At 42.1% G+C, this 14,782-nt stretch overlaps 1 protein-coding gene across 1 annotated transcript in view; it reads left to right on the top strand.

Moving 5' to 3' along the window:
* The window catches only part of serpine2 (serpin peptidase inhibitor, clade E (nexin, plasminogen activator inhibitor type 1), member 2), a 39,962-nt gene that overhangs the window by 22,753 nt on the left and 2,427 nt on the right, over window positions 1–14,782 (top strand). Inside the window, exons 5-8 of the mRNA XM_028465561.1 lie at window positions 7,542–7,740; window positions 7,820–7,917; window positions 12,116–12,202; window positions 14,298–14,381. Coding sequence (XP_028321362.1) covers window positions 7,542–7,740; window positions 7,820–7,917; window positions 12,116–12,202; window positions 14,298–14,381 — 468 coding nt within the window. The remainder of the gene's footprint in view (window positions 1–7,541; window positions 7,741–7,819; window positions 7,918–12,115; window positions 12,203–14,297; window positions 14,382–14,782) is intronic.

Genomic DNA, 14,782 nt, shown 5'->3' with positions numbered 1-14,782 from the left:
TTTTTATTTTTTTACATCATATGTGTATTTTGTAATGTGAGCCCTATATCGTATTTTCTATCGTATCGTGAGTTGACTGTTTTGTTTACACCCCTAGTGTTTAATATGCAATTTTTGAACTTTTTTTCCCCCACTTTGTTTGCATATGCTGCCAGAGGTCAACACTACATGAAGCGCAATCTTTTTAAGACAGCAATAAATGTTGTTATTGCAATTAAGTACATTAATTTATTTTTTGCATTTGTGACCATCACCAGCCCTCCCTAAGGAAGGGTAAGAAACAGTTAAGGGGAGGATATAAAAAGAGAGGGCAGTGTTACACCTAGGGGAGAGGAAGGGAACAGGGAAGAGTGAGTCAGGGTAGGACAATGGAAGGGGTGGGGAAGAGTTACTGTTTTAAGGTGAGTGTGAAATGTGATGTTTATATTTGTGCTTATAGTGTTGTGTAATCAGTTCAGTCAGTCTGGTGACAAGTGTGGAGAAATGTAAGGTGGTGACACATCACTCAGCTTAAGTATAATGGTGGTGGTCATGAACAGAAGGAAGGAGTGAGTGGTTTTACCTAAAACTGGGATCAATGTGTCTAAGGTTAAGCCCAGTACAAGCTAATCCCACAGCCCGAGGCATGCCAGTTTAGGGCCCTATAAAATGTGTTTCATTTTTTTCCCCAAATTCTGTGTTTTCCACTTAAATTTTTTAAAATTCATTTTTTTTAGAAATATTAATCTTTTTTTTTAGAAAATATTAGTTTTTAACTTTTGTGAGGAAACAAAATAATTATTAATAAAAAACATAATTGAACAAAAATGTATGTCAAAAATAAAGTAAGATACAATTAAGAGGTAGACATAAGTTGTAGTAACATGGATTATTCTGACTGCTCAGTTTTAATTATTTATGTCATATAAAAATGTATGAGAACAGTAACCCAGTTTCTCCTCAGGGATCAATGGTTTGCTGAATCTGATCAGGTTTATTGTATAAGTTTTGATAAACTTAATTTAAATTAACATAATTTAAATTATCATAATGACATCATTCCAGACCATAATGATTACACAATAATAAATGGACACAAGGATACATCAGTTACATCAGTATATTTCACAGTATTAGAAGTTATCATTAAACTACGATGTTTCAGATTCTACAATCCCTGGCATCGATGGTCTTGTCCACAACAACATGCATTTTTTCCCACGGATCTTCTGTAGCACAGATGAGATGTTGTTCAAATGTTCTGAGCAGGTGAAACTGATTAAAGCTGATGGTTTTACGGAGCGCCGTGCGCTACATGAGAAACGGACTGAGTTTTACAGGCACAGCAAAGTTAAACGAGCACTGGTGGCTCTGTATTTAGGAGTCAGTGATGGTTTGCGCTAGGGGTGGGAACCTCTGGGTACCTCACGATACAATACGTGATACAAAGCTCATGATAACTATTATCTCATGACATGACGATACTGCGATTATCGATAAATAGGTCAGAAATCAATCTGCGATAATCTATGACATAACAAGAAAAAAAAAGATTAAGTGAAAAAATACAATTTTTATTTTATATCTCTGAAAGACAATAAATTGAAAGTGTCCTATGAACAGTGACACTATTTTAGTGCAACATTTCTGTAGATAAGTGTCAACATACCAATGTAAATGAATAAGTATCTCCAATAGTGCTTTCTGTCTATCGATAATTGATCGTGCGAAAAAATATCACGATTTAGCGCCGTATATAGATATTGTCACAACGAGATTGCGCAGTTTATTTTTTTGGTGGCAATTTTAGACAGTGTTTGGGGTGTTTTAGGTAGGGCTTAATGCAGCCAGGACAGGAGGGTGGAGGGCGGTGCACCTAATGAGCACTCCCTGGAACATTTTCCCATATAAAAAAAAAACAAACATTCCTTGCCTCACGGTGATGGCGTTTCATGTTGATTCTGTCCATTTCCGCGGTTAGCAATTTTCATTGGTTGATTCCGTGATTCTGTTCGCGATTCCGTTAACGCAGATTATATAGGGCCCTACCAGTGCATCCATGACCAATGTTTTGTGTAAGAACCACTTCTGCGACCCCGGGCGCTGCCCCGAGCCCGAAGGTGCAGCCAGGCCGGCATATATGGAAATTTTAAAATACAATAAAAACACATGGCGTTAACGGGCAAAAAAATGCAACTTCGTGTTTACAACAGCTGCGATGAGTCAACTTTGCAGGAAAGAGTCCGGTGTTGTGCATGCATGTGACGTTTTGGTGGAGATGTATAATTGGACGGAGACTATAACGACGAATGATTTGACCAAGGGAGAGGAGGTAGATGGTGCAGAGGAGAGGACCAAGCACAGAGCCCTGGGGGACTCCGTGGGATGGGGGCAGTGGAGGAGGAGCAGTTGTTGATGAAGATGAATTGTTTTCTGTCAGTGAGGAATGAATATAGCCAGGTGAGGGCACTGCCAGTGATATTGAGGAGGGATTGTAAGCGGGAAAGTAGGATTGAGTGGTTGATGGTGTCAAAAGCAGCAGTGTACGCTAGTTTGTTACTGAGATATCCATTATGTGAGGCATCGATAATATCCAAGCAATATGTGACAGTCATCAGTGCTGGATCTTCTATTCAAAATGCCTTGATTTTTTTTTTTTTTTACCAATTTTAGTATAATTTAATCAAGATTTAGATTAATTCTGTGGAATGATTTGCAAGAAATTGCAGGATTTTAGAAGACTGGAGCTTTCTTACAACAATTGATTACATTGTGTTTGTAGTTGTGTGATTAAAGCATAGGGAAAATAGGTAGCCCCCTGCAAATATGGTGATAGTTTCATTGAATTTGTGACTTTGGAGGGACTGAGATATCTACAAGTGAATTAATTGGTGTCGGCCGGGTGGGGCGCGGGGGTGCCTCTCCCCCTTGGGTGTGGCTTGGTGCTTGCTTTGTCTCCTGGTGGCCTTGGGGGCGGGCCCCGCGGTGTGCGGGCCCGGGGCGGCCTGCCTCGCCGGTTTGGGGGGTGGGTGTGCTGGGGGGGTGCTGGTGTCCTCACCGGGGTTGGGGCAGGGTTGTTTGGCGCCTCGGGATGATGCTGTTTACTGGGGGGGCGGCGTTAGCTGTTCCGATGGTTGAGGTTGCTTTCGGCCGCCTGGTGGGTATGTCCTGCCATCTGCGGACTGGTGGGTGGGTCCGGGGCATCTTTGGCTGGGGGCTGCTGTCCCGCGCTGGATGTGTGCCATTGGGGTGCCTCCGTCCCCGCGGTGGGGGTCGCCGGTTGCTCGCGGGCCGGCGGGGGGTGCTGCCCCGTGGCTTGCGCTGTCCGGGGGGCGGCGGGCCCTGGGCTGCTGGCCTTGTGCTGTCTGGGACTGTGCGGTCCTGCTGGGCTGTGGCCGGGACCTGGGCTGGGGTGGGGGGCGCGTCCCGGGGGGCTTGGCCCGGGGGCTTGCCCTTGGGGGGTCCTGGTCCCTGGGGGTGCTCCTGGGGCCCGGGGTGCTTGGCCGGCTGGCCGGGCCGGTCCTGGCGGGGGTCTTCTGGGGCGGGTGGCGCGTGCCGCGCCCTTGCATACCTTCTGGTGCGGCCCCTGCTTGGGCAGTCCCCCGTGAGGCAGAGTGTCGGGGCTAGATTAGGGGGCCACATCCCGGCGGGGCGGTCTGGCTTGGCCTCTGGAGGGGGCCCTGGCTTTAAAGAACTGAAGCTCGTGGCGCGGGCGGCATCAGCATCTGGGGCGCCCAGGGGGGCTAGGTTGGGGTGCCTGGGGACCGGCGGGGGGACTCCCAGCGGCCCCCTGGTGCCTTATGCGGCTTGGGGTGTGGTCGTTCGCCCTGGGCGGGCTGCTCCTGGTGCTGCATCCATTCCGGGTCCTCCTGGCCTGGGGTCGGGTCCTTGCTGGCTCTGGGCTCACCGGCGAGGGCCCGCCGGCTGCCCGTTCGGCGTGGCTCTGGTCGTCTGCTGGGCGTGGGCTTTGGCTCCTCCGCTGGGGTCTCGGGCGGGGGGCTCTCTGGGCCCTCCCCTCGGGGGGCTGGGCGCGGGGGTGTGGGTGGTGGTGGGGGCTGGGGGGCCTGGGGGTTGGGGGTTGGAGTCGGTGGCGTGGTGCGCTGGGTCCTTGGCTCCTTGGGGGCTTTTCGGGTGTGTATGGGGGGGGCAATGGCAGCCTCTCGGCTTGGGACCTTGGGGGCGTTCGGGGGGCTGCTTGGCCGTGGGGTGGTCGCCGGGGGCCCCTAGATCTCTCGCTCTTTCTGCTGGCCCGACTGCTTCTTCGGGCCCGGGGGCGGCTTATGGGTTTTGCAGTAGCGGCTCTTGGAATCACATTTGTCATGGACGCACTGGCCTCGGGCTGTGGGATAACACTCATACTGGGCTCAACCATAGACACGTTGTTCCCAAATACCTGTTTTATGTAACTTCCACTCACTTCCTCCTCTGCTCACAGCCACCACCATTATTCCTAAGCCGCACACTGGTCACCAGACTGGCTTGATAACACAACAATAAGCACAATATACACAACCACAATTTCACATCACATCACTTGAAACTTATTGATTATTCCCCACCCATTCGTTTTCCTATCTTGTATCCCTCCTCCCTGTTAACTCCCCCCCCCCCCCCCCACCCCCCTCACCCTGGTGTAACACTGCCCTCTCTCTTTTTTACATCCTCCCTTTAATAAAGTATTTACCCTTCCCTAGGGAGGGCTGGTGATGGTCACAATTATGCAATGAAATAAATTCATTTATTTAATTGCAATAATAAAATATGCATTGCTGTTAAAAGATTGCACTTCTTGTAGTGTTAACCTTCAACAGCATGTGCAAACAAGGTAAAAAAAAAAAAAAAAATACAAGTGAATTAATTGGTAATTTACACAATGAGTCATGTTTTCACTGTCATTTTAACTTTCTCCTGCTGGCCACGTTGGATGCACTAAAGGGCCGGGTTTGGCCCTCAGGCCAATAGTTTGACACATGTTGTAGTGCTATTTAATGCTGTGGTGCTTTGATTTTGATATAAGCGGGGCAGTCATGATGCATTATTGATACTGATATATAAACAAGTGTCACTTCTGCAAGATATTTTTTTGTTGTGTGTGAAATGGAGCGATAGAGCTGTAATTGATCTATATTTAAATAAGATGTCATGGGTTTGGTAGCAATGGAAGGGCTGCAGTTTATCTGTGAGGCACGAATGTTTATTATCCTGTTGTTTGCTGACTGGAGTTTGGAAGCGCTGAGACTAGTTGCTCTGATTGTCCCCACCATTAATGGAGATGAGTTCAGTTCTGTCTCCTATTATTTAAGCACACAGGGCATTAGGATTTAAAGTGTAGTGACATGTAGTGAGCTAAAAATATCACTTGAATGTTTGTGGACTGTTTAGATTCTCATTCAGCTATAAAAGGGAAAAGCATCATAAATTAAATGGGCTTCCCACCCTTTTTGTGTCTGTGGCTCATCAGTAAACCAAAGATCTGAGAACATCAAAGAACAAGAATAAGACAAAAAGGGATTTTGTTAGTACCCATAGATTTTTGGTATTCACATCATTTTAAATGTCCGTCCATTGCACAAAAACACGTTTTAAATATAAGAAACAAAGAACAAAACAACCCACATAATAGAGTTCAACTTCTATTATATATTTCAAAGGAATTCTATCATTGATCTGTTTTAACCCAACTCTGGGCTTATTTCACAGATTAAACATCTAAACAATAGTTTACCTGCTGCTTCCAGATGTGTTGACAAAGCAGGCTTTAAAGTGATTCTCCATTGTTTCTACAAATGTGGCCCAAAACCGTTTAAATGTACTTATTAGAAGATCTATGCCCAACAAAATGCATTATTTTGCACCATATTTGTTATATTAACTTTTGAAAATGATCAGGAAAAGTTAAGGATGTCTATATAAACCTCCTTAGTTTACCTTCAACAGTCCATGATTTACTCGCCAATTCAGCCACCAGATCATCAGTTCGCACTTTTTAAGAGCGAGTAAAGGTACTTTAGGGGAGTACTTCTCTGCTTCGTTGACTACTACGAAACCACAGAGTTGGAGCTGTCGCCCCCTGCGGTCATAGATCATTTTTTGGTTCACAAATGTTTTTGTCCTCTTTTGGTAAACAAGAGGTTTGACATAGACATCCTGATTTGTTAGAGCAACCAAAAGCAGCACATATTGTCATTTTGACTGAAAAAGTTGCTAAATGATCTAAAAAGCAGACTGAATGCTTCACTCAATAGAAAACAATGGGATGTTTACAGGAAATGGGGCCGTATGACATCATCAGTCACGTGATTTCAAGATGGTGGAACACAGGATGTAAAACTGCAAAGTAGTCCTATTTTTAAAAGTTATCAAAACGAATATGGTGCAAAAATAATGTGTTTTGTTAAGCATAGATCTACTAATAATAGTTCAAAGGTTTTAGGCCATAGTGGAAGATCCCTTAAAAAAAAGACCAATTAGTGGCTTTTGAGCTGATTTAGATTACATTAGAATTATGCAATATTCTCGAGGCACTTTTTTTTATCATTTGATGTATTTGATTAATTTAACAAATAAAGACTCCCCTGTCAGTGCTCAGTCCCCTCCAATTATTCCTGAATCATTTGTTCTGTGCTTGGCTTAAGCAAGACACTTTTGTGACTTGGAGAATATTGTTCCATGATGTCTAAATGTGTCACATCTTGTAATTTTCAGCATTCAAACGAATGCTCCCAAATGAAGCGCAACAACTGAGTAGCAGCCCAGCCTTCTTTCACCTGCATCTTTTTTTTGTTTTGCAATATTTTGGGGATATTTTAATACAAAATGAGCTATACACTATGTACAGTATATATATATCAATCTGGGCAATATTGTAATTTTCTATGTTGCCAAAAAAGAAAACTCGATTTAACTTGAATTTGGATATATCCTCCAGCCCTCCCGAGCGTTTACATGAGTTGTTGTAATATTCCAGTGAAAAGATGCACCTGTCTATCTTGTTTAGTTTTCACAAATAAAGCTTTTTTTGACTGTAATCTGTCAAAGCGCTATTTATTTTTTATTTTATTTATTTTACAAATGTCAGAGGTACTAAATATGTGGTTTTACCGACACTGTCCTCTTCATTAATCCATGTTTATGCCAGTGCTTCCCAACCTTTTTTGGATTCTGACCCCATTTCAATATCACAAGTTTCTGGCAACCCCAAGAATATTTTTTTCCTTTTAGAATTAGTTTTGATCTGTTTGTTATACTGTGTTACAAAAACAGAGTAGCCAGGATTAGTGATTTTTTAATAATTACTATTATTTTTTTAATATTTATATTATTTTATTATATTTAATAATTGCTTTTATTTTATATATTATATATTATAAATTGTTATATTTATATTTTATTAAAATATTAAATAGTTTAAGATTGTGTTGTGTTTTAAATGTGAGAATAATAGAAAAAAATCCTGTGTAATTTATTTTTAAAATCAATTAATAGACATTTCAGGCCACCTGAACATGGGGTCATGACCCTAAGGTTGAATAACACTGGTTTATGCTCTGTGCTGCTGTCAGGCATGGCCTCCACTCCTCAGGGGCTCAAGTACAGAGTGATTGAGTTGCCCTATCATGGCAACACCATCAGCATGTTGATGGCTGTGCCTTACGAGGAGAGCACCCCCCTGTCACGAGTCATCCCTCACATCAGCACAGCCACCGTGCACAGCTGGACCAAACTGTTGCACGGCAGCAGAGTTCGTTTGCTCATCCCCAAGTAAGAAAAGAGACATGCAAACCTGTACGATGGCTGCCTGTGATAAAAGCTCTCACTGCACGCACGCTTCTGTTTGTAGGTTCACTGCAGATGCAGAGGTGGACCTGAAAGCCCCTCTCTCAGCCCTGGGAATAACTGACATGTTCAGGGAAGACAAAGCCGACTTCAGACACATCAGTAAGTGAAAGCAGTCGTTGGCTGTTTTGGAAATGTCACACTCTGTACTATACACCACAAACTCAATGACGATATACTGTATTTTGCGGCATATAGGACACTATTTTTTTCCTTTAAAGTTGAGGGTGTGGCCAATGTGATCTTCGTCAGTCACGCATGTGTCCAGTGAAAGCGGGTGTTCGGAGGCAGAGTATTACTGACAGTCCCCGCCAACCGCAGAATGACTGAACTGTAACAGCCACTGAACGTCACCGTGAACTGAACATTCAAAAACGAGCATTGGATAATGTGGGGAAAGTGAAAACACTCACAACTTTAATAACAGGACGGATTGCGTCATGGTCCGCAGGACAGTGTCTGATCGTGGAGGGAAAGTGCATGGCAGCAAGTGACGGCAGCAATCATACATCTGTTGAACATATATTTTTATTTATATATTTATATTTAAAATGAGGTTGCTGATTGTTTAAATAAAATAAAATACCGGTAATATATGGTCGTTTGTGGATGGGGGAGCAGTGGTGGCTCGTATGCATTCATGGTGGGAAGAGCCAATAAACAGTACAATAAGGTTTAAAATGTAAGATATCTCAGCCAGTTTTTAATAGTAGTTTATAATGAACGGCATAAGGTTTATCAGCTGACGTGACTCTCACACACACACACACACACACACACACACACACACACACGGTGAGATAGAGCAAGCGCTGAAACACTCCAGATAAAGTAAAAATCAGCCGGTTAATGATAGAAAGAAACATACAAAGCAGAAAGTTGCCAAATAATCATGTAATGTTTGTTTAACAGGAGTACAGCAGCCCACCTACCTGTCTGTTCTGATTGGCCGATTCATTTGAAGAGTACCCTCATCTGCCAATAGGGTGCAGCCTATGTGACAGTGCAGACTCTCGTGGATTTTTCTTGAAAAATTGCTAAATTATTGGAATGCGGTGCGTTCAATAGCCCAGGAAGTACGGTATAAGAATGGAGGGTGTGCCTTGAAGTGTAGGGGCACAACAAGTCAGTGATATACTGAGGCCTGACCATACAACGCACGGAAAGTCAGGACTAAAATTTTAAACTCAATGAAAAATTTGACGGTAGCCAATGAAGACTGGAAAGAATGGGGGTAATGTGGGCTGTTCTGGGAGCACCAGTCAAAAGTCTGGCAGCAGCATTCTGTACGATCTGAAGTCTGTTCTAAGTCGACTTGTTGAAACACGTAAAAACAGAATTCTAAAAATCAATGGATTATTATATGAGCGTGGATGATCATTTCAAGATCTGATTTTGACAAGTTATTTCTCAGCTGATAAAAACAGTTTTTCATCAGTTGATGACAGTGGTTCTCCAAAGACATGGACTGATCAAACACAACCCCAAGGTTTCTGAGGCTGGTTTTCACAGATGAGCCCAGAGCACCAAAGGAGTTCTTCATCAGGGAGATCTTTTTATCAGGAGCGATGATCAGAGTTTCCGTTTTGTTAGTTTATCTGAAGATAATTTGATGACAACCAGTTTTCGATAAAAGATACACAATCCAAGAGCACAGATAAAAAGTGAACTTTGAGTCATTGAAGGAGCAGTACAACTGGATATCATCAGCATAGAAATGAAGACACATTTTCAAAACCATGCATCAACCAACCAAGAGGAATCAGGTACAACAAAAACAAAACAGGCCCCAGAATAGAGCCCTGGGCTACTCCACATGACAGGTTGGACACGTTGGACATTACATCGTTAATAGCAACAATAAAAGTTATTCCCTTCTCAGATTTGAGTCGATCAATCAGTTTACCATGATCTACTGTGTCAAAGGCAGATATCAGATCGAGTAAAACCAAAACTGTGTAGCGACCAGAGTCAGCGGCCATGTGGAAACTTTCAGAAGAGCAGTTTCAATGGAGTGGATTTACCTAAAGCCAGATTGATATTTATCATAAAAATCATGCTGTTCCAATAAAGCGGTTAGCTGCTTAGCCACCACTTTTTCTATGATTTTAGACATGAACTGAAGTTTAGACTTGGGCCGGTAATTTATAGGCTCCCCGGGATCAAGATGAGGCTTTCTAAGAATGGGATTCACTATAGCATGTTTAAAGAAGCTGGGGATTGAGCCAGATTGAAGTGAAGGGTTTATCAATTTTACCACCCAAGGACCGACAACATCAAAAATATTTAAGAACGGGAGTAGGAACAATGTCTACAGTGCTCGATGAGGGTTTCATCTTTCCCACTAAAACCTGAACATCCTGTAAGCTGGCAGGTGTGAAGGAAGACCATGAGCACACAGGGGCTAATGCAGTGCACAAGCTAACCAAGGGAGGAGTGATACTGGCCCTTATGTCTTGCACTTAGTTTACAAAGAAGTTCAGAAAATTATTGCAGTCATCCTTTGTGAGCACAGGCACGTGGGGGGATGGGGGCTCAACAAGATTTTCAATAATGTCAAACAACACTTTTGGGTGTTTCTTTTTACGCAAAATAAGATTTGAGAAATAAACTGAGCTAGCGTATTTCATTATTTAATTTAGCTCCATCATCATTTCTTTAAGATGGAGTCTATGCATCTCTAATTTGGTGGCTTTCCACAAACGTTCCACTTTCTGGCAGCTTCTCCTAAAGCTAAAAATGGCTTCATTTAAGCATGGACAAGATTTCTTATGAGAGCTTGGAGTATTTTTAGCTGGTGCTACTGTGTTCAAAACAGTCAAACAATGGCTATTGAAGTTAGTCATAAATGTGTCAACATCATCACAACTAGCAAAGGTAGTTGGGTCAAAAGAAGCAGAAAACCCATTGATTGCAGATTCATTAGCAATGCGTCTCTGCTTTTTCACATTGGAAGTAGTCTTTACCAGTGTGAATTACAGATTAAATACAACAGTGGTCACTTATTTTAAAATCTTTAATACTTAGTTGGTCAATTTTTACACCAAAAGAAAAGACCAAATCTAAAGTATGACCTTTTGTGTGTGTTGGACCCGACACATGCTGCACAAAGTGAAGAGTCCATAAGAGATGCCAACTCGGCTGCCATGGGACAAGATTAATTATCAACATGGAGATTGTATTCACCAAGGATTATAATACTCTCCAGTTTAACGATAAATGACTTAAACTCAGTTCAAGAAATAAACGAGCAGTACCAGGAGAGCACAGCTCATTAACATGAAAGAACTCATTCTCCCACTGCCATGTCTCCATGAGGCACATAACATCCAGCTTGCGGGACATGAAAAGGTCCTTCAGGAGATTTGTTGGCTAGTGATCTAGTATTCTGTAGGCACAGGCGTAGAGACACTTCATCGTAAACCCGTGGAGAGCTGCGGCGTAGTGGTCGAAAGCATTCATAATCACACCACGGTGCCGGGGGAGGCGTTTGTGCAGCAACGCTGACAGCGGCAGATGACACAGGCCGGTGTCCAGACTCACTGAAGCCACAGGCTAGATCCACCACAATCCATGTGTTTCCTGGCATCCAGGAGCCAGGGAGCCAATCCTGGGATTGGACCTACAATACGCCTTAATCCTCAGCAGGAGTCTATCGCGTCTACCCCGTTTTTTGGCACGCTTCCTTCGTGGGACAAGTGAGCGCAGCAGGTCAGCAGGTACTGAGGCAAGTGTGGAGGAAGTCTCGATGCTCAAAGCTGTAGTTAAGACACACCTCATAAGATTGATTAAGATCAATAAGTGCCTGATGGCCGTACACTATCAACGCAGTGATATTTTGGCACAAAATACCAAACAATGCAGCAACAAACAATAGTTCCAGCAGAGCAGAGAGACGGTGGCCGGTACACTCTGGCACCATCTTGCCTAGTAGACCTTATGCAAAGTTGGAGGGACTATAACCAAATCCAGCTTCCTGATTAGTGGTTGTAATGTTTTTGAAAGCCAATGGAAAGCCTGAATTTGCTTTCCCTTATAGCATATAAGGCTTACTAGTAACACTTTGCTTCACAAGTAAAGTCTACTCGTGCACTAGTAAACCTAAATTGGTGTACTCCACCTCTGAGAACTAGTAGAACTTAACTATGGTTGATATCACATGTATGCTCAAACAGCTTCTGGTGTTTTCTACAGGAATGTACTAAAGTATCTCTGTGATGTTAGCTGTGCGTAGTATTGAGCTAACAGGACTGTGATGCTTATCAAACAAAGTGAACATGAACTGCTGCTGTCTCTTCAGGTGCAGAGCCGTTGCACGTCACCAAGGCTCTTCAGAAAGCCAAAATTATTGTGAATGAAGATGGAACCAAAGCTGCAGCAGTAACAAGTAAGTACTTCCTAAATACCAGATCAAAAAGAGGTTTTGTACAAATTTAAATATTATGAGTAATGTTCAAGCATCCAGAATCCAGATTCTTTGCATTTTCATGAGAAACCTCCATAAAAATATATTTAAATGTTAATTTACTGTTGGAAATCATAGAGTTAACTTGTATAGATTCAGCAAGCAATGTAACAGAATAGCTTTTAAAAAAAATCAGTCGTCTGTAATTAAATTTAGCTTTGCCATTAAATTGGACAAAGACTATCTGCAGGTCTTTGTTCTCAGTCAATGTATGCTGTGCTTTTGTTTGAGAGTTTACAGACTTCTCTTGACAATATTTGCTCACAGCGACAGTGTTTTAACAGATACAGACATAGTGTAGGCTTCATAAATCAATAAATCCAAGATAATTTACTCAAACAAATGTAGAAGGTTTAAATTACTCAAATGCCAAAATGTACATAATTTTACCCAAAATTATAAAAATTAACCAGACAAAATGATTGGCACCCTTTTAAAATTTTGGATAAATAATTTCATATCAAGCATGTGATGCTCTTTTAAACTCACGTGGCAAGTAAAAGGTAAAGGCAATATGAAAATCCCACCTGAAGCCAGTTATAAGGTATAACAGTTGACTCAACCTATGTGCTGTGTGTCTGTGTGTCACACCAAGCATGGAGAAGTGAAAGAAGAGCTGAGAACTGTCTGAGGACTTAAGCAAAATTGTGGAAAAATATGAACAATCTCAAGGTTACAAAACCATCTCCAGAGATCTTCAAGTTCCTTTGTCCACTGTGTGTAATATCGTCATGAAGTTTATAACCCATGGAACTGTGGTTAATCTCCCTGGAGAGCACTAGTATACAAATGAACGCCTCGATTGAGCCGATCTTCTGATATGATAGCATCATGCTAGCACTTAGCATGACGGAGCAAGCTTACAATATGTTCAAAATGCTTGGACCTTTTTTTGCTGTTTTTGGCTCATAACTCCTTTTCCTTAAGAGTGAAAAGGTTTTTGAGCACATGTAACCCCACTATGTCAATATAGGGCTATCCAGTGCACTTTAAATGGAGTCTCTAGAAATTAAAGCTCACACATACCCAGGTTGACCCCGCGCACAACGGACTCTGAGGACTTTACGGTTCCCAAGATGCAGCATAGGTAAATTTTCTCATTTTTTGCACTTTAACTTTCCACAGGAATGTATCAAAAAGATTAAACAAGTGTCTCTAAGTACTATATAAACTACTAGCTTTCCAACAGTACCACCATCCCCTCTTTACAACTTTTGGTTCTTGAGATATAGACTTTTTTCTATTTGAGCAAAATGCTAACTTTTGAACAGAGGGTCGCGGTCTGTGGTACCCCACTGCTGACAACGAGACATCAAAAGCCAGACTGAAGTTTGCAAAGTACCTGGGTAAGCCTCAATCCTTCTGGTAGAATGTTTTGTGGACAGATGAGACTAGATAGTTTTTTCTCTTCCGTCCCCGTGTAGGGAGATTAGCTTCAGTTTTATAGGTTATAAACTTCTTGATGATATCACACAGTGGATAAAGGAACTTGAAGATCTCAGGAGATGGCTTTATAACCTTGAGATTGTTCATATTTTTCCACAATTTTGCTTCTTAAGTCCTCAGACAGTTCTCAGCTCTTCTCCGTGCTTGGTGTGACACACAACACAAAGGTTGAGTCAACGTTTATACATTTTCACTACAGCTTCAGGTGTGATTTTTATATTGTCTGCAAATACTTAAAATAAAATGATTTATCTACAATTTTAAAAGGGTGCCAACATTTTTGTCTAGTGAATTTTTTTTTATTCTGAATAAAGTTATGTAAATTTTGGCTTTTTTATTCTGCTTCTTTGTGTTTTTGCAATGCACATAAATGAAATAATACCCAAAACATTTGTAAGCAATTTATGGGAGAAATGCTGTATTTTGTGGAAAAATTTCAGGGGTTTTAAAAATTTCATCCATGATGTCTTTATCTGACAAAAATCTCTGGAAAGAAAGTGCTACTCCACATGGCTCCTGGTGTGTTGACGTGTAACAGAAATATAAGTGGTTGCTGTGTGTTTGTGTTCAGCTGCCCTGTTGATGGCTCGATCCTCTCCCGTGTGGATCTCTGTGGACAGACCTTTCCTGTTCCTCATCAGACATAACCCCACAGGTAAACATGCATTGGTTTTCATCAAAAAGAGCTGTAAACGGTACACACTGTTGAATTACATCAGAGTTGTGGGTCCGTATTCACAAAGATTCTTAGTGAAAAAAGTTGCTCCTAGTGGCCAAGTTCTAAGAAAATCATTATGTTTTCTTAGAATTTCCCCTAAAAGTGAAGAGTAGATCCTAGTAAAGATAAAAGGTATTCCTAAATAATCTTAGCTCTTAGAGAGATCCTATGGTGAGATCTGTTAAGCAGCTTAGGAGTTCCCTAAGCAGACGACAAAATGGCAGACGGAAGAGGGAGGAGAGATATTTTCCAAACACTGGATGACAGTGAATTAATTAAACGCTACAGGTTGGATCATGCAGGAATCATGTTTGTGGTTGATCTCATTAGGGATGCAC

This window comes from Gouania willdenowi, chromosome 13 (genome assembly GCF_900634775.1).
Source record: "Gouania willdenowi chromosome 13, fGouWil2.1, whole genome shotgun sequence".
Taxonomy (NCBI): Eukaryota; Metazoa; Chordata; class Actinopteri; order Blenniiformes; family Gobiesocidae; genus Gouania; species Gouania willdenowi.
The sequence above is the reverse complement of the archived record's forward strand: the minus strand, read 5'-3'. Positions and strand labels throughout refer to the sequence as shown.